This window comes from Danio rerio, chromosome 7 (assembly GCF_052040795.2).
Source record: "Danio rerio strain M-AB ecotype USA chromosome 7, GRCz13ab, whole genome shotgun sequence".
Classification (NCBI taxonomy): domain Eukaryota; kingdom Metazoa; phylum Chordata; class Actinopteri; order Cypriniformes; family Danionidae; genus Danio; species Danio rerio.
Window position 1 is genome coordinate 3621374 of NC_141027.1, and position 18437 is coordinate 3639810.

Here is an 18437-nt window from a genome sequence, read left to right on the forward strand (position 1 = left end):
GTTAACACACAGCCAGAGCAGTGGGCTGCCTGGGGAGCAGTTAGGGGTTCGGTGTCATTAAGGGAATCACCTCAGCCATGGTATTGAGGTGGATATTTATTTACTCTTGCCACAAACTATCCCTGCTAGTACTGGGACTCTAACCTGCGAGCTTTGCATTGTAAGTCCATCACTCTAATCATTAGCACCCCCACCCTCTGTCTTACCCTCCTCGTCTACCCTCTTGGGATCTCTCTGTAGTCTCTCACGCTGCCATCAAACAAGAGTTCTGGGGACCTGGAGGTATTCTTTGGTCAAAAATTCACGCCTGGAATTTGGGCTGGGCAATTTGCCCAAGGTTCCTACCTCTTCTTTTAGAGACCAGTTGGTTTTGTTGGTTGTGTATTGGTGGTCGGCAGAAGAGAAGTGCATTGTCCCCACAGAGGTTGAACCACTAGATTGTGAATGCCATCTCTTGTACATGAGAGCTCACTCTACAAGGAGTGTCTCATCTCTACAGACATCTGTAGAGCTTTGGACTCTGTGAAACCTAAACCATTCACAAAATTATATATTTTCAAGAGGAGTCGGTTTCTTCAGGGTTGCTGGAAGATCAAGTGAATATTAGCTCAGTGATGAAAAATGCTTGCTGTCTTATTCCCCCAAACCTGAAGATGTGCCTAAATTGCTCAGCTAGAATGTTCCCCGCTAGACCAGGGGTGTCCAAACTTGATCCTGGGTGGCAAGAGTCCTGCAAAGTTTAGTTCCAACTCCAATCAGACACACCTGGGCTAGCTAATCAAGCACTTACTAGGCTTTCTATAAACATCCTTGCAGGTGTGTTGAGGCAAGCTAGACAGTTCCTCAAAGGCTCCCAGCATCAACATTATGAAGCTGCAGGCCAGGAGACCCTACTGCATGCTCAGACCAGCACTTTAAGACCTACTGTTAGGGGTTATGTGTCTGATGTTGCTACTTGCTAGAAAGTGGCAAGATGTCCTTGCTGTAGTCTGTAGTCACGATGATGTACTGGACCAGGTCCAACATGTAATGGAAATTGTACCGCCCACTAAGGTAATGCCCATACTATTGTGACGGTTGGGTTTAGGGTAAGCGGAGTAGTAGGCGATCATCCATTACGTAGTGGACCTGGTCATCACATCACCATCATAGTTGGTTCTCTGGACCTGTCACTTCACCTGACCCAACAGCAGGTGGCACTGTCTGAGAAAACAATAGGTCTAAAGGTACTGGCTCTTGTATTGTCTAGTAAGCCTGCTCTGCATTAACTGAATTAGTAGATTATTATAATATTAGAATTATTATAATCTGACATGTTCATGACAAAATTAGGATATGTTTCTGTCTATTTCTCGCAACACTTTGGCTGATGTGCCATCCTGAATATTAATGTCTGAAAAGCTATAATGATGACACTTCACAAACAAAGCAATAATAATATAGAACTGTTATATTTATTTACATATAAACCATATAATATAAACATTGAGAAAATAAATAGCTAAGATTAAGTTGTCTCCTGCTCCAGCATTGGCTATCACTTCTCCAGATCTCTCCTAATTTCTCAGTTGAATGTGCCTCAGGGTCCAGATGAGAAGTCCTGCATAGAAACAATACACATTGCTTGAGTTTGATTAGAAGCCCAACTGTTTAGGCAGTATTGTGCTCAAAACCTGCCGGAACTACTTTAGCTCTACGTTTATCTGTTAGTAACCAAACACCTTAGAATGCTCATCAGCCAATGAGAATCAAGCATTAAACAGCCCCCTAGAGTAACTTGAAAAAATTAACACCTATAAAAAAATTTGGGTCTGCCATAACAACATCTGACCTTTACACCTTCATGATCTCATACAATAGATGTTAGCCTTGTACCTGCACAGAGCAGCTGGAAACCTGAAGCCGAGGTTGCAACTGGTGCTCCACTTGCAGTTGAATTTGTGCTCATCAGAGTCGCTGTTGAATTTGCAGACACCGTAGAAATTGTAGATGCTGCAGACGCTGGAGAAACTGTAGAAGCTGAAGTTGCTGGAGAAACTGTAGAGGCTGAAGATGCTGGAGAAACTGTTGAAGCTGCGGATGCTGGAGATACTGTGGATGCTGCAGATGCTGGAGATACTGTGGAAGCTGCGGATGCTGGAGATACTGTGGAAGCTGCGGATGCTGGAGATACTGTGGAAGCTGCGGATGCTGGAGATACTGTGGAAGCTGCGGATGCTGGAGATACTGTGGAAGCTGCGGATGCTGGAGATACTGTGGAAGCTGCGGATGTTGGAGATACTGCAGAAGATGCGGATGTTGGAGAAACTGTAGAAGCTGCAGATGTTGGAGAAACTGCAGACGTGGTAGATGCTAGAGATGCAGAAGTTGTTAGAATTGCAGTTCCAGATGATACGGTTGTGGTGCAGTCACATCCATTGAAGACCAGAAGAGCAGTTACAGCAAAAAGACTCAAGTGCTTCATCTTTCTTTGGAGGCCAAAAAAAAAAAAAAAAACATGTTAAGCTGAGATTACATACCACAGTGTTTCCCAACCCTGTTCCTGAAAGCACACCAACAGTACACAGATTCAGCTTCTTCCCAATCACACCTAAAACCACTCATTAGAACATAAGAAGAGACTCTGAAACCTGAACCAACCACTGTTGATGTTTTTCCAGGAACAGGGTTGGGAAAGACTGATATAGATGTTCTGTTTCATATGCCAGAGTATCTGTAATCATATTGACCAACCTTTGTATGTTGTGTTCACACCACACGAGAAATGCGCAAATAATTCATGTTAAAATAGACGTAAATAGACGTGTGAACATTTTGAGTTTACTTGGTTTATTCATACGTCAGATTCACTTCAGAATAGTCCTTGATTTGCGTCATGGGCAGGGCTTTTGTCTGTCTGCTGAATCTAGCTCATTGCTAAATAGCTAACATGGATTTTATTGAGAGATTAGCTGTGCTTTATGTGCTTTAGGAAGGCTGAAAAACAGCGTAGATTTGTTCGGCGCCATGTCTAACTCCACTAGATCCTTTCAAAGCTGCACCCAGATCATCAAGTTTATCAACTCCTCCGGAAGCTATACCTGTATGATGGAGGCTTCGAGTGGTGATTCAGACTGAGCTGAGCCCTGTTTGATGAGCTATTCTCTGGAGTTGGTGAGAGGATTTTCACTTCGGGACATCAACAACAGGCACTACTTCATAATCACCCCCGAACAAGCTCCTGATTATTTTTAATGTGGTGAACCAAAGACACAAAATGCCTCACTTGTGCCGCTTCATTCGCACAAATTGTGGCGCAGGATGTCTATTCGCATCTTTGCATTGACTTAACATCTAAATCACTCGTGCTTGAAGCTTCATCCGCATCTGGTGTGAACGCAGCATTAAATTCAGTTGTTGTTTATTTCTTCTGTAAACAATTTAGTTAAGCAGTCATCAAATTAGCATATAGATATCAACAATGGTGACAACAAAATATTCAGATGAACAGATCTGCTCTGATCATCACAAATCCAAGCAACTGAAGTTAAAGCACAAACAAAAAAGAGTAACGGGACATGCTCAGATAAGTTATCTATTTCAGCTGCATGCTGGGACTACAAGTCAATTAGACAACCGTATTTTCTGGACTATAAGCCGCTACTTTTTTCCTAGGTTTTGAACCATGCGGCTTTTACAAAGGTGCAGTTATTCTGTGGATTTTTCTTTTTCACCATTAGGGATGCTCTATATTAGAATTTAAAAAGATGTGGATTTACAAGTGGTGAGAAGTCTTTCACAAAAACTTTCACGGCCCCATGCGAAAAGCATCCTTTTCTGATGTCTGTCAGTGGATCCTAATAGCGTGGAGTGCTGTGAAAGAATCCACCATCACCGATGGATTCCGAAAGGCTGGACTGCTACACGACGAGAGCGGCCATCTTCAGAGCTAACTTCACCTGAGGATGACTGTGACATGGAGATCGAGACTGATGGAGACACGTGACGAAGGACTTGTGCGGCTGTTCAATTCCGACACTGAAGATGACGACTTTGTGGGTTTTAGTGTAGATGATTAAAGTGACTTGTGGTTTCAAACACAGGAGAAATGAAGGTAAATAATAACCAGATTTTTTTTCTCTTGATTCTGTTTTAAATAGCAAGGTTGCTGCCATGTTAAAAGGCAATGTTCGGAAAGAATCTGTTTAGGTACATACATGTACAGTTTCAGTACAAAATAGTTCGGAACATGCAGTAAATTCCTAATTTGTCAACATAAATATTTGTGGCTTATAGCCCGGTGCGGCTTGTGTGTATATATATATATATATATATATATATATATATATATGTATATGTATATATATATATATATATATATATATATATATATATATATATATATATATATATATATATATATATATATATGTATGTATGTATACATATATATATATATATATATATATATATATTTTTTTTTTTTAACATTTCATTTAACATTTTTTTTACTCATATACAGGTGCGCTCTATACTCCAGAAAATATTATACTTCATTATGATGATGACACCTTAAAAACAGAGCCAACAGACCTTTTTAAACTATATTGCTGTTAAAAATATGCTTCAGGAACACAATTATAAATGTTTAAAGATAATATTTAAATATGCCAAAACTACTGCTAAAATCCAAGAGGTAAACTAAAGCTGATGACTGAAACACTGATTACCACAATGACCATTCCAAATTAAACCGTCAATTTGATTCATTCAGAATATGAATCATAGGTTTGTAATAAGTGAAGCTAGTCATGTTATTTTTAGAGTATAATCATCCCCCGCTGAGAGTTTTACTTTCATTTCAACTGATATTACATAGATACTACAGTGGTCCCTCGTTAATTGTGGCAGTTACATTCAAAAAATAGCCCACAATAGGTGAAATCCACAAATTAGTCCACTTTATTATTATTTTTTAATTACTATAGACGTTTTAAGGCTGCAAACCCCTTCACACTATTTTCTGGCAATCACATTTTCATTAACGTAAAAACTTTTCTCTCTTGTAACTACTACCTTCCTGTAGCATGTCCAGAAGTCAAATTTTTTGTCCGATGGTTAGCATCTTCCTTTACTTTTTATTGATGAAAAATAGAAATATGTTTATCATTATTGTTTCATACTTGTATAAAAACCATTAGAAGTGCAATTTTTGATGTGGAATATTAGAAGTGCAAAATATACCGGACGAGCCCCCATCGATCATAGCTTTCCTCTTCTCTGTGGCGCTGCTATAAGCGGTTCTATTTTCTATCTTGCAAGAAATGTTTTAATCTTTAAAATGTTTCATATTTGTTTAAAAAACAAGAAGTGCAAAATTTTGAAGTGTAATATTAGAAGTGCAAAATATCCCGGACGAGCCCCCAATGACTATTATTTTAATCTCTGTGGCACTCCTTTTAGATGTTGTATTTTTAAACTTTAATAAATTAAATACATAAATATGTTTATCATTAATATGTTTCATATTTGTATGAACCCATTAGAGCTGGAATATTTATAGGTGGAATATTAGAAGTGCAAAAAATTCCGGACGAGCCCCCATCAATCATAGCTTTCTTCTTCTCTGTGGTGCTGCTATCAGCTGTTGTATTTTCTGTGTTGATATAAATGTTTTATTATTAAAATGTTTTAGTTTGTATAAAAAAACAAGAAGTGCAATATTTTAAAGTGGAATATTAGAAATGCAATATATCTCAGATGAGCCCCCCAAAATTATAGATTGTTTCATCTCTATGGCACTGCTATTAGCTGTTGTATGTTCAATCTTTAATAAATGAAATATATAATAAGTTTATTAAGTTTATCATTATTATTTCTCATATTTGTATAAAACCCATTTGAAGTGCAGTTTGTTTGAAGAGGAATATTAGCAGTGCAAAAATATCTCGGACGAGCGTCTATTGATCATAGCTTGTTTCGTCAACACTATGGGGTTTGTTGGGGAGAAAACTTACAAACATGCAATACAGTTACACTCCTAGCAATTGAAGATTTATGTCTATTAAGCAAGCATTCTGTACTTTAAAGGAGACACAGCACGGAGGAGATTGATTGACTACAGCCAGGACGCAGAACACAATGCGGTATAAAAAAAGGCAAGTCAAACGGCACTAAAGAAATCTGCGAAACTGCAAGTCCGCGAAAGTTAAACTGCGTTATGGTGAGGGAACACTGTTTTTCTCTTTTGTATTCTTGTTTTTTTGTATTCTTTGTATTCTTGTTTCTTTTAACAACAGGTGTTTGTCACAAAAACACAGTCATGTCATAATTAATCAATTATTTTGTCTGTGCCTCATGTTACTTTTAACGTGTGGACCCATTTAAAATGATTTCAATATAAAACATACAATTATAGCTAATAAAATGATTATGAAATTTTTCTGTCTCTATTAAATAATAATATAGATTTCAACATTCACATTTGTTTTACTTAAAATACAGTTTATTCTTAAAAAAAAAAATAAAAAAAAAAATATATATATATATAGGAATTACCGTGTAATTTTTTGGACGTCTTTAATCTTCAGTACTGGAAACAATTGTCCAGAGATTCCTTGTAGATGAAGGAAAATGGTCAAACATTTATTTAATATTACATAATTAAAAACTAAATTAAAACAATTGTACTATAATAATATTTTATAGTAAATATTGAATTATTACCAAATAACTATTAACTAAATAAAAATTAAAAATTGCTAGTCATCCACGGGAACTTAATTCAATTATTAATCAATCATTAATAAGTTTAATAAAATAAATGGTTATTTAAATATTTAGTTTTAACCATGAGCCTACATTTCTTATAATATTAGCAATGACAATGAAGGTTGACATACCTGCGCTGCTCTGTGTTGCTTGCCATCGTTCTGTGAGGTTTATAAGCTGTCAGATCTGTGATCTCATGGAAAGCCCTTTCTCACTCAATGGATAATTGTACGTTTTGGCAAAGATCAGGTTGTTTGGTATGTTATTGTTCTTGCGTTATAGGGGATTTCTATCCTCTAGCAACAGACAGCACTAAATATCAACACTAATCACGTCAATGTGACGAGGCACACCAGTAACCATTGTCCACTTTTCTATATTTAGAAATTAAACCACTATAAAAATTAATTCAGGAGTGCTTGGCTTAAACTAGGTTCTTACTATGTATGAGTAGACTGTAAAAAATTTCAAACTAGCGCACAATTGACTGTATTTATAGAGAGAATGATTTACTTAATTTCATATTTGTACATTTCTATAACTTTTCACGCAGTATGTGCAGAGTAAAAAATGTAGCCCTTTCTGTAGATGTAAAATATTTATATGATGAATTAGTGTGACAAGTGGGGGCTCATTCGGAATCTGAACCAGGATCTTCTGCACCTAAACATACACACCAAAGAAATGTTATTTCCCGGACGAGCCCCGGTTACATATCCTAAATAAGGCCCCACTTAATCATAGCTTTCTTCCTCTCTGTGGCACTGCTATTAGCTATACAACATCATTAATGAAAGATTTAAATAATTGTATCATTAATATGTTTCATATTTAAATAAAATTATAGTTTGAAGTGAAATATTAGAAGTACAAATATATCTCGGACGAGCCCCTGTTAATCATGGCTTTTTTTCTTCTATGTAGCACTGCTATTAGCTGTTTTGTTTTTATCTTGATAGAAATGTTTTTTTTTTTCATTAATATGTTTTATATTTGTGTAAAAAACACAAGAAGTGCAAGATTTTAAAGGGGAATATTATAAGTGCGAATTATCCTGCACGATTCCCCATTATATATCCCGGACGAGCCCCCCATTAATCATAGCTTTCTTTCTCTCTGTGCTGCTGCTATTAGCTGTTGTATTTATTTTATTTATTTATTTTTTTGTATGTAGATAGCAATATTGTTTATCATTAATATGTTACATATTTGTATAAAATAACACTAGAAGTGCAATATTTTGAATTTTAAAAGTGCAAATATATATCCCGGTAAATATAATAGGGTATATGCCGAGCTAGTGCTGTTCCCATGCTGATACACTTCCGGCGAGCTGTTATTGTGAACTTTTTTCCATTTTATACGGTTCCTTATACAGCATCGATGTTGTAATATCATTAAAATAAATTCAGTTAAATAAACTTTAGCATTTATTTAGTTGCTCAAGCGTAAAACGAGACAAAATCGCCGGCTAACGCAGAAGCTCCATTGAATATACTGGGGTAAAATAAATGCTCATATTATAAAGATAAGGTGGGGGAATGTAATTTAATGCAGTGCTTCTTGTAAAATCTGAGACCCACTTTAAATCGGATATCACTCAGCCAGTGGAGATCGCTGATTTTTAAAGAAAACTGACTTTAAACGCACCGGATTTTGCATTGACATTCAACTCGCCGGAAGCGCTTAACCCAGGTTACTGGTAAATTAAAAGTCCTATTAGCATGCTTCGGCATATACCCCATACAAATAAAAAATAAAGTAAAATATCCCGGACGAGCCCCCATTAACTATAGCTTTCTTCCTCTCTGTAGCATTGGCATTAGCTGTTGTATTTTTAATCTTTCATTAGGAAAAATAGAATGTTGAAGGGAAATTTTGAAGTTTGAAGGGGAATATTAAAATTGCAAAACTATCCTGGACGATTGCCCATTATATATCCTGGGCGAGCTCCCATCAATAATAGCTTTCCCCCTCTCTGTTTTGTTTCTATCAGCTGTTGTATTATATTATCATTAAAATGATTCATATTTGCATAGAAAAAACAAAAAAAAATAAACGTCAATATTTTGAAGCGGAAAATTAGAAGACAAAATATATCCTGGACGAGCCCCTATCAATCATAGCTTTCTTCCTCTCTGTGGCACTGCTATTAGCTGTTGTATTTTCTGTATTTCATTAATTAAAGATTTTAATTTCATTCAATTTTTATCATCAATATGTTTCATATTTGTATAAAACCATTAGAAGTGTAATTACTTGAGGTGGAATATTAGAAGTGCAAATATATCATAGCAATTTTACACTATGTGGCACTGCATATTAGCTATTGTAATTTATATCTCGATAGAAAAGTTGATCATTATTATATTTAATATTTGTAAATATAATAAAAAAACACACTAGAAGTGCAGTATTTGTATTGGAATATTAGAAGTGCAAATACATTGCGAATAAGCCCCCATTAATCAAAGCTTTCTTACTTTCTATAGCACTGCTATTAGCAGTTTTATAGTTAATCTTTCATTAATGAAAAATATAATTATATTTATAATTAATATGTTTCATATTTGTATATAAAAACCACTAAAAGTCTAATTGTTTAAATTGGAACATTAAAATTGCAAATATATCCTCGCCTATTCCCTGTTATAAATCCCGGACGAGCCCCCTTCAATCATAAATGTTTTCCTCTCTGTGGCACTGCTATTAGCTGTTGTATTTTCTGTATTTCACTAATAAAATATATCATTTTTTTTTACCATTACTATGTTTTATATTTGTATACAAACCATTAAAAGTGCAATTATTTGAAGTGCAAATACATCCCGGACGAGCCCCCATTAATTATAGCTTTCTTCCACTATCTGGAACTGCATATTAGCTGTTGTATTTTCTATCTTGATAGACAAGTTGATCAGTAATGTTTAAAATTTGTATAAAAACACTAAAAGTGCAATATTTCGAATTGAAATTTTAGAAGTTCAAAAATCCCGGACGAGCCCCCATCAATCATAGATTTCTTCCTCACTGTGGTGCTGCTATTAGCCGTTTTATTTTCAATCTTGATAGAAATATTTTTATCATTAATATGTTTTAAATTTGTGTAAAAACCACTAGAAGTGCAATATTTTAAAGTGGATTACTATTAGTGCAAATATATCCCGGACGAGCCCCCAATAGTCATAGCTTTCTTCATCTCTGTGGCATTACCATTAGCTGTTGTATTTTCAATATTCAGTTAATGAAAGACAGAAATATGTTTATAATTTCATATTTGTATAAAAACACTTGAAGTGCAATTGTTTGAAGTGCAAATATTCGACAGTATTTCGGAGCACGTTTTAATGCTACTCAATCAAAAATGACTGATCATCCGATAGATAGTAGATTGTCACTCTTCGGCATCACAATAACATATTCTGCATTGCACAAGAACACACATGAAAATGAGACTCAAATAACAGTGTCATTTTGATCCCTTTAATTACTTTTTTTTTTCCAGTTGTTCATAGTATTACACAGAAATTAGCCACACAGTTAAATCTGATTGCATTCAGTTATTAATGACATCTTATTTTTTTTTTTTATTTCTTTATTTTTGTTAATTACATTATTTCTTTTTTAGTGCTAAGGCTAAAAAAGTTACACAAGAACTAGCACACTGATGTATAATCCATGAGGACACCGAGACGCAAATCTACTTCACAGAAAATAAAAGGTGAAAAGGGTTTCACTGAGGTGAATCAAAAAAATGAAAAAAGAAAGAAAGAAAATGGACACATTTACATTCACACGTTCTTAACACACATACACAACCTAAGCCATCCCTTTACCTCATTGCTTTTACTTTAACCTGTCAATATTCTCACGCTTGTATGGTGATTTCTGCATTGGTTTGGTAGGTCATGTCAGAGTTCAACTCTTTCTATTTTTGGTAAAGGCTCATGTAAATCGTCGACAGTATTGCAGTCTTGAATATTAAAATCCCCACGCTGATTCCTTTCCATTAGAAAGAGGAGAAAATACCATGTTTCCCGCTTACACGTCGCACTACTTCCAACGTTTGTGTCTAAAACAGATAAAAACAAATTAAATTAGATTTCAGAATCTTGACGAACAATGTGCTCCGACGCTCGTAACGAACATATGAATCGCTGGAAGAACTTTCCAAATTTCATCATCTGATGGTTATTTTCAGGGCAGTGTTGTGCTGAACGTGATTGTTACGATGCATTCGCAGTTATGAGAACAGTTTTGGTCTACGTTTATTTTTATTGGCAAGTGTTAGCATTAGTGTCAAAAATACCCAACACAATCTCTTGGCAATTCCTAACTCTTTCACATTTTGGTAAATTGCCAGCTAATTTGTGTAAATTTGTACAATTGCATAAATGGCTTGTGTAAGATCAGATAATGCCGATCATACATTACAATTTGTATTCAAATTCATGCAAATTAGCTGCTAATTTGTCAAAATGGATTAGTTACATTCTTCAGTGAGAATCGCTTGCAAATATTGCAAAAACTCCAGGCTGATCTCACGAGGAAACGTAAGTATTTAACGCTTTATCAGTTTAGTGGCTAGTTCGTACGAATTCGTACAAGTTCAGTTGTATGAAAATGTATGATTTTAAAAAGGAGGCGTGGCATCCAACCCCACCTCTAACCCCAACCATCATTGGGTGATGAGCAAATCGTACTAAATTGTACAAATTAGATCGTACGAATTCATACGAATTAGCCACTAAATCAAAAAGTTACGAATTGCTATGAGATTGCGTTGAAAACTCACATCTCGCAGCGATTTCAATGCTCTTTTGAATGATCTTTATGTCACTTCTACATGCTTTAAAGAGCAGGTCATGTGGTTTTTTGAAATTGTAATATCGTCGTCCTTCAATGTAAACAGCCTCCTCATCGGTTTTTTCTCTTAATTAAAAGAAAGAGTTGGCTCATAATCACTATATTGAGTTGTTATATTTACAAATCTTTTTACTGTCAAACATAGTCAAAGTAAGACATTTGCATAATCTCCGCCTACATGCAAATTATGAAAACTTTTAAATGTGAAAAAGACAAAAAAAAAAAAAAAAAAAAAAAAAAACACCGACCAATCAGAGCATCGATGTCTAATTGAAGAGGAGGGGCTTACAAACCTCAAGCCTTGAATTGATTCCCAAACTCGGTCCGGGAGGGCCGGTGTCCTGGAGAGTTTAGCTCCAACCCTAATCAAACACACCTGAACCAGCTAATCAAGCTAGTAATAGATATAATAGAAACTTCCTGGCAGGTGTGTTGAAGCAAGTTGGAAACTCTCCAGGACACCGGCCCTTCAGGAGTTTAGGCATCCCTGATTTAAACGAACTGCATCAAAATCAAATATTAACAGACTTTCTGAGAAATATACCGTGTTTTCTGACCTTGTATGCCTGCAAACATGTTGTAGGGCAGTGTTTCTCAACAACGTTCCTGGAGGACCACCTGCTCTGCACATTTCCAAACACACCTGATTCTAACCATTAGCTCATTAGCAGAGATTAAAAGACCTGTAATGGGTGTGACAAACTAAAGAGACATTGAAAACATGCAGTGTTGGTGGTCTTCCAGGAACATGGTTGAGAAACACTATCGTAGGGGACTCTATATCAGGACTCTATAAAATACCAAATGACCTGCTTTTTAAAATGTAAACTTTACAGCTTTGTTAACGTGCTAATCTCGATGGCTTGACGATTGGACTAACATGGCTAGAACCCAGTTGGCAGTGAAGGGGCTGGTTATTCAGCAAAGTAAAATTGACACAGGCGCTCTGAATCGTCACACTTATTCTCTTATTGTGTATCTCCAGAGTTAAAGCACCTCACAGGCTCAGGCATGTCTGGTTTTACTCTGTGTATCGGTCACTATGGTTCAGCATTAAACGCCACCATGGCTTTAAGTACACTTCACACCAGAGTCAGGTTACGCTAAATCCACCATTCAAAGTAACAAATGAGCTCAACTTCAATGTTTCCATGCAAACAATCCTACGCTGTGCTACTAGCTGGATAATATTGCAGTATAAGCACCATGGTAATTACATGCAAACTAGAGGACTAGATTCCCCCAAAAGATAGGTGTTAGCATATTAGTAACAATGGATTGCTACAAAAGATGGCAAAATTATTAGTATTTGCTCGTATAAAGAGCGTCACTCCTATAATCATCCATCACGTGTTCTGAGCTTAATGTTTTGTTGTTGATCTACACCAGAGTTGTTGGTTGTGATTGCTTCATACTCAGACTAGTTATTGAGTGTGTTTGCATGTGGGAATAATAATGGTGTTTCTCAACCACGTTCCTGGGGGACCACCACTTCTGCACATTTTCCATGTCTTTTTAACCAAACAAACCTGACTATTAGCTCATTAGCAGAGACTAAAAGACCTGCAATCGGTGTGAAAGACATTTAAAACATGCAGTGAAGGTGGTCCCCAGGAACGTGGTTGAGAAACACTGATGTAAATGAAGGGCTTTTTTTTGATGAATGTCTACAAAACACACCAAACCAATAATCCATAAAAAAGCCACCAAAACACACCATCGTGGTAATGACCAAACCCAATCTTATGGTGATTTGCAACTCTTATTTGCTTTAGAGAATTGGTGGGGAGTGTGGTGTGAATTTGCACTTGGTTTTACACTCATTTACACTCTTAAAAATAAAGAGAGTTTTCCCATGGAAGAACTATGACTGGTTCCCAAATAACCTCTAATTTGTAAGTGTGAAGTTCATGATCTAAAGCAGTGTTTCCCAACCCTGTTCCCAAAGGCGCACCAACAGTACATATTTTGGAGGTCTCCTTTATCTGATCCATTAACTTCAGGTTTTGGAGTCGCATGTTCTGATGAGTTGATTCAGGTGTGTTTGATTAGGTTAAAAATGTGTACTGTTGTTGTGCCTTTAGGAACACGGTTAGGAAACACTGATCTAAAGTGCCTTTCACACTGTGAAGAGTTTTTTTTTTTGTTCAATAAACGGTTTAATAGATGTCTTAATGAAGACACTGATGCCAATGAAATACCTTTTTAAGAGTGTAGATGGGTTAAAGATGGGGTGTATCAAAACTATATCCCGGACGAGCCCCCATCAACCGTAGCTTTCTTCCTCTCTGTGGTGCTGCTATTAGCTGTTGTAGATCTTGATAGAAATGTTTCATCATTATTATGTTTCAAATTTGTAGAAAATAATATCGGAAGTGCAAATATATCCCGGACGAGCCCCCATTGTATATCCCAAATGGTGTCTGCATAAAAAAGAAGTGATGTGATATAAACAGAAAGATTTAATTCTTCAAGTAGTGAAATCGAAATGTTAAACCATGGGAGAAATCCTGTTCCATGGTTATTCATTACACTTTATATTAAATTTGCTTCCGTTTGAAAGACGTCTTACAGACAAATAGGTAGTTTGAAGGATAGCGGCAAAATATAAAAACATTTTATGACAATTAATCTGAATTTTGGGACTGCAGAGTGATTATTAAAATCAAGTGTTTTAATTGGCCGTCCAATAATTCTTGTTTTAAATCTGCCTGATATTGTCTTTGATTTGTTTACAACACACTGATTATTAGCTTTAGATATTGGTATCTTAGTTTCCTAATCACATTTTAATTTGAAGCAAATCAGAAAATTAGCAAATCTTAAAATAGTTATACATCTTTTGAGTGTTCAACTTTCTATTGTTGCATAAAAACTAGATTATATTTGAGCAACTTGATCACTGGCATGCAGGTTTGCGGTTGTGACAAAACAACAGATGTGATTCGCATTGATTTGCATGTGCTTCACTCTGCTTGATTTGCAGATAAGTGCTATAGGTGGGTCATGACGAGCTTTTGATAGCGATCAGCACTTTATTGTGGCTACATGTAAACACACTCACTGATGGAAGCACGTTTCGACAACTTGCATCGACTCGCTTTCTTAAAAGACCTTAAAAGATCTTAAAAGACTCTGAGTAAAAGGTGAATCATCGGTTTTTGTAATCTTTCATCAAACTCGCTCCAACGTTACGACTCCCATCTGTAAATATCATCTCATCCATCGTCATTCAGAGACACTTTCCCCGATCAAAACAGCGTCTAGCTAACACTCATTCAGTAACACTTTATTTTGAGTAACAATTCACACCATTTACTACTAAGATATAACAGTTTAGTAACTGTTCATAGCCTACCCAATACCTAAACTCAACGACTACCTGAACAACTACAAATAATGTAGTCATATCACAGCCACATCACCCTGCCGCCCAAGAGCGGTTACTCACTGAAGTTAAGCAGGGCTGAGCCTGGTCAGTATCTGGATGGGAGACCACTAGGGAACACTAGGTTGCTGTTGGAAGTGGTGTTAGTGAGGCCAGCAGGGGGCGCTCAACCTGTGGTCTGTGTCCTAATGCCCCAATATAGTGAAGGGAACGCTATACTGTCAGTGGGCGCTGTCTTACGGATGAGACGTTAAACTGAGGTCCTGACTCAGTGCTCATTAATGGCACTTTTGGTAAAGAGTAGGGGTATAACCCTGATGTCTTAGCCAAATCGGCCCTTACCCATCATGGCCTCCCAATCATCCCCATCCACCGAATTGGCTCTATCACTGTCTCTCCACTTCAACAATAGCTGGTGTGTGGTGAAGCACTACCGCCAATGTCCTGTGGCTGCCGTCGCATCATCCAAGTGGATGCTGCACACTGGTGGTGGTGCATAGAGACCCCTCATGATTGTGAAGCGCTTTGGGTGTATGGCCACACACAATAAATGCGCTATACAAACCTACATTACTTACTTACTAGTTTGTTAATAGAGTGAATTGTACATTAAAATAAAGCGTGACCACTTATTCTCATCAAATATCCTATTTCAATGACAATAAATCCACTTCCCAAACTGCAAACGATCCGTTCTCGATGTTATGACGTGCTTTACACACAAACAGCGCACGCATACACACACACACATGAGCATACTCGGCAGAAAAATCTATAAAATCAAAGACACAGACTGACGTGGAAATTCCAGCATGCAAAACCAAAAACAGGCAAAGGCCCTGACCCCCAACGACCAAACAAATCATCGATGTGAACTATACTTACAGTATTTTTCTCTCTTGCATTTTTTTTAATTTGTTATCGTATAGCTATCTTTATCGTAAAGGGCGAATGGAAGACATGAGCTGGCTGTCACCTACAGAAGAGACGAGCATTCGGCCACCGTCTCCCCCCACAAACACTGCACTCCTCTCACAGCAGCAGCAGGATTGGAAAAAAAAAAATCGTAATAATTATAATACAAAATACAAAATAAAAGCACACCAAAAAGGAGAAAGAATAAAACAAAACCACAAAGAAGTTGATAGACATACAATATGAGCTTATATACTCTTCTCTATTCTTACGCTTTTAGAAATTCAACATGTAATTAAGAGAAAAAACATCGTTATTTATTTATTTACGTTTTCTTTTTTCATGGTTATTCTTATTAATATCATCATTATCGATATTTGAAGTATTACTATTGGTTAACACTACATGTGGGTCTGACTAAAGGCCCGGGCCGCACCGCAGAGTTTAAAGGGCTGGCTGGTCTCCGTCTCTGGATCTCCGGAGCTCCTCAGCACGAGACCTCCATGGTGTTGGACGGGCTGGGAGGCAGCTGTCCGCCCTGAGAGCCCTGCGACAGGGTGCGGGACCGGGAGCGAGAGCCCTCCATGGAGTATGAGGAGGAGAGAGAGGTGGTGCGTGAGCGGGACAGACGCGTCATGCAGGACGACGCCACTGAAAGAAGAAGAGGAGGAGAGTGTTTGAGACTCACACACAACAACTACTACACTTACTTCCAGTGTTAGTGTCACGGTTGCAGGTTTGTGCGCCTTCCGGAGTGTCTGTTTTGTCACGTGGGTTTGTTTTGTTTTGGTTGTCCACATGTATTTGTTATGGTCAGGTGCTATGACGGTAATCAGCTGTTTTGAATAGCTCACCAGCCAAGGCTCGCTATCGTGCCTATATCTGGGCGACGCTTCTTTGTCAGTTCGTTGTGTTTGCTCATATGTGTCTGTCTGTGCTCAGGACTGAGGAGTGGCAGCTGGACCCGATCTGTCTGTGTGTTTCCCGTTTCCTACAGCCCTACATCCCTCATGAACCCACTCAATTTCCTTGTCCTATCTAGTTTATTCTGTCAAATACATTTTTACTTGCATTTTGGATCCATCTCAGTATCTTTATTACACGTGACAGTTTGGGCCGGGACACACCAAACTTAATGATGGCCATTTGGGCTTTGACGGTCCGTCGCTCAGCATTAGTCTGTCTAGAGTGTTTGGTGTTTTCCACACATCATTTCTTTTTAATGTCAGATCGCATAGGGCAGTGGTGGCCAACCCTGTTCCTGGAGAGCCACCTTCCTGCAGATTTCAGTTGCAACCCATATCAAACACACCTGCCTGTAATTATCACATGGTGTTCAGGCCCTAATTAATTGGCTCAGGTGTGTTTGATATGGGTAGCAACTGAAATCTGCAGTAAGGTGGCTCTCCAGGAACAGGGTTGGCCACCCCTGGCATAGGGCCATTTCAGCATGTCCAATTGGCGTCAGACATAAGAGAGCACTCTGATCAATCACCAATCAGGGGTGTGTTTCCGAAAACCTTCGTTAGCCAACCAAGTTTGCAAGTTCTGTCATTACAAACATAGTTCATTAATTTGGCGTTTCCCAACTCCATCTTTCCAACAAACATTTGCAAACTGCATCCCAAACTTGTACGCTTGCAACTACACCTCTAAAGCTGTAGTTAGAAACAGAGTTTCCGTCTGTGTTCTATTCCCCGTTATCTCCCCTATGCACTATTCCTTTCAATTGTTCCAAAATTTTAACTTTGAATTATAAAAAAAAACACATTAAAATCATCTATCTTAGTTGTAATCAGAGCCGGAGTGGGACTCCTTTTCAGCCCTGGAGTTTCAAGCTTAGACCGGCGACCTCAGTTGATGACTGACTATATTAAAATAAGGTAACTTCCAATTCAGTTTCTAATTACACTATCACGTCTTTTTCAGGAAAACAGCTGCTTTAGAACTTCAAATGTTCAACAACCCTAACAGAATTATATGTCTTAATAATAAAAATGAAAAAAAAATTATAAAATAATAATAATAATAATTACTTAGATAAGGTTCGAATACGGGTCGGCGGCGTCGTAATGGAACGTGCTGACCACTAGACCACATATGGCGCTGTTATGCTTGGAACAAAAAATATATCTTGCAGTTATCTGCAGGACTCTTTTGACCATTGATCAAGTTATGTCAGATTTATTAATGTAATGTATCATCTGATTATATATTCATAATCAGGTGTAATATTTATTAATATTAATTATTCAAGTTTTTATATTCACTAAGGTGCATTCCCTCGCGGCCAAAAAATGGAACGGCCCACCGGGAATTCTCCCGGTCCTTCCGATTAGCCAATCAGGGCCTGGTTGTAATTTGGTTTCAAAGTATTTTTACAATTCAGTTTTATCGATCTTCATATTGACATCTGCGTTCCCTTAGTAGTTTACTTTGAATACATTAAATGCCAATGTAAATGCAGCCCTGGCTCATGACGAAAGTTATCATGATTTATGTCGTTGTTTGGGAAACA

General features: G+C 37.3%; 2 protein-coding genes and 1 long non-coding RNA gene across 14 annotated transcripts in view; all 3 read right to left on the minus strand.

The window, feature by feature from the left end:
- LOC147842925 (uncharacterized) overlaps positions 1-18437 on the minus strand; it is a 959952-nt gene that overhangs the window by 363909 nt on the left and 577606 nt on the right. The gene's annotated exons all lie outside the window — the stretch shown is intronic.
- On the minus strand, positions 1436-6909 carry LOC553259 (uncharacterized). Its single transcript, XM_087260523.1, has 4 exons — positions 6882-6909; positions 6538-6595; positions 1876-2468; positions 1436-1600 (listed from the first exon to the last, which is right to left on the minus strand). The coding sequence occupies exons 3-4, from the start codon at positions 2462-2464 to the stop codon at positions 1557-1559; spliced, it is 633 nt and encodes a 210-aa protein (XP_087116649.1). The 5' UTR covers positions 2465-2468; positions 6538-6595; positions 6882-6909; the 3' UTR covers positions 1436-1556.
- The window catches only part of ndrg2 (NDRG family member 2), a 136153-nt gene continuing 127935 nt past the window's right edge, over positions 10220-18437 (minus strand). For 5 of the 12 annotated variants that reach the window (XM_087259256.1, XM_087259254.1, XM_087259253.1 and 2 more), the window contains one exon: positions 10220-16570. In XM_087259256.1, the coding sequence (XP_087115382.1) occupies positions 16407-16570 (164 nt within the window). In that variant the 3' untranslated portion in view covers positions 10220-16406. 12 annotated transcript variants of the gene reach the window in all.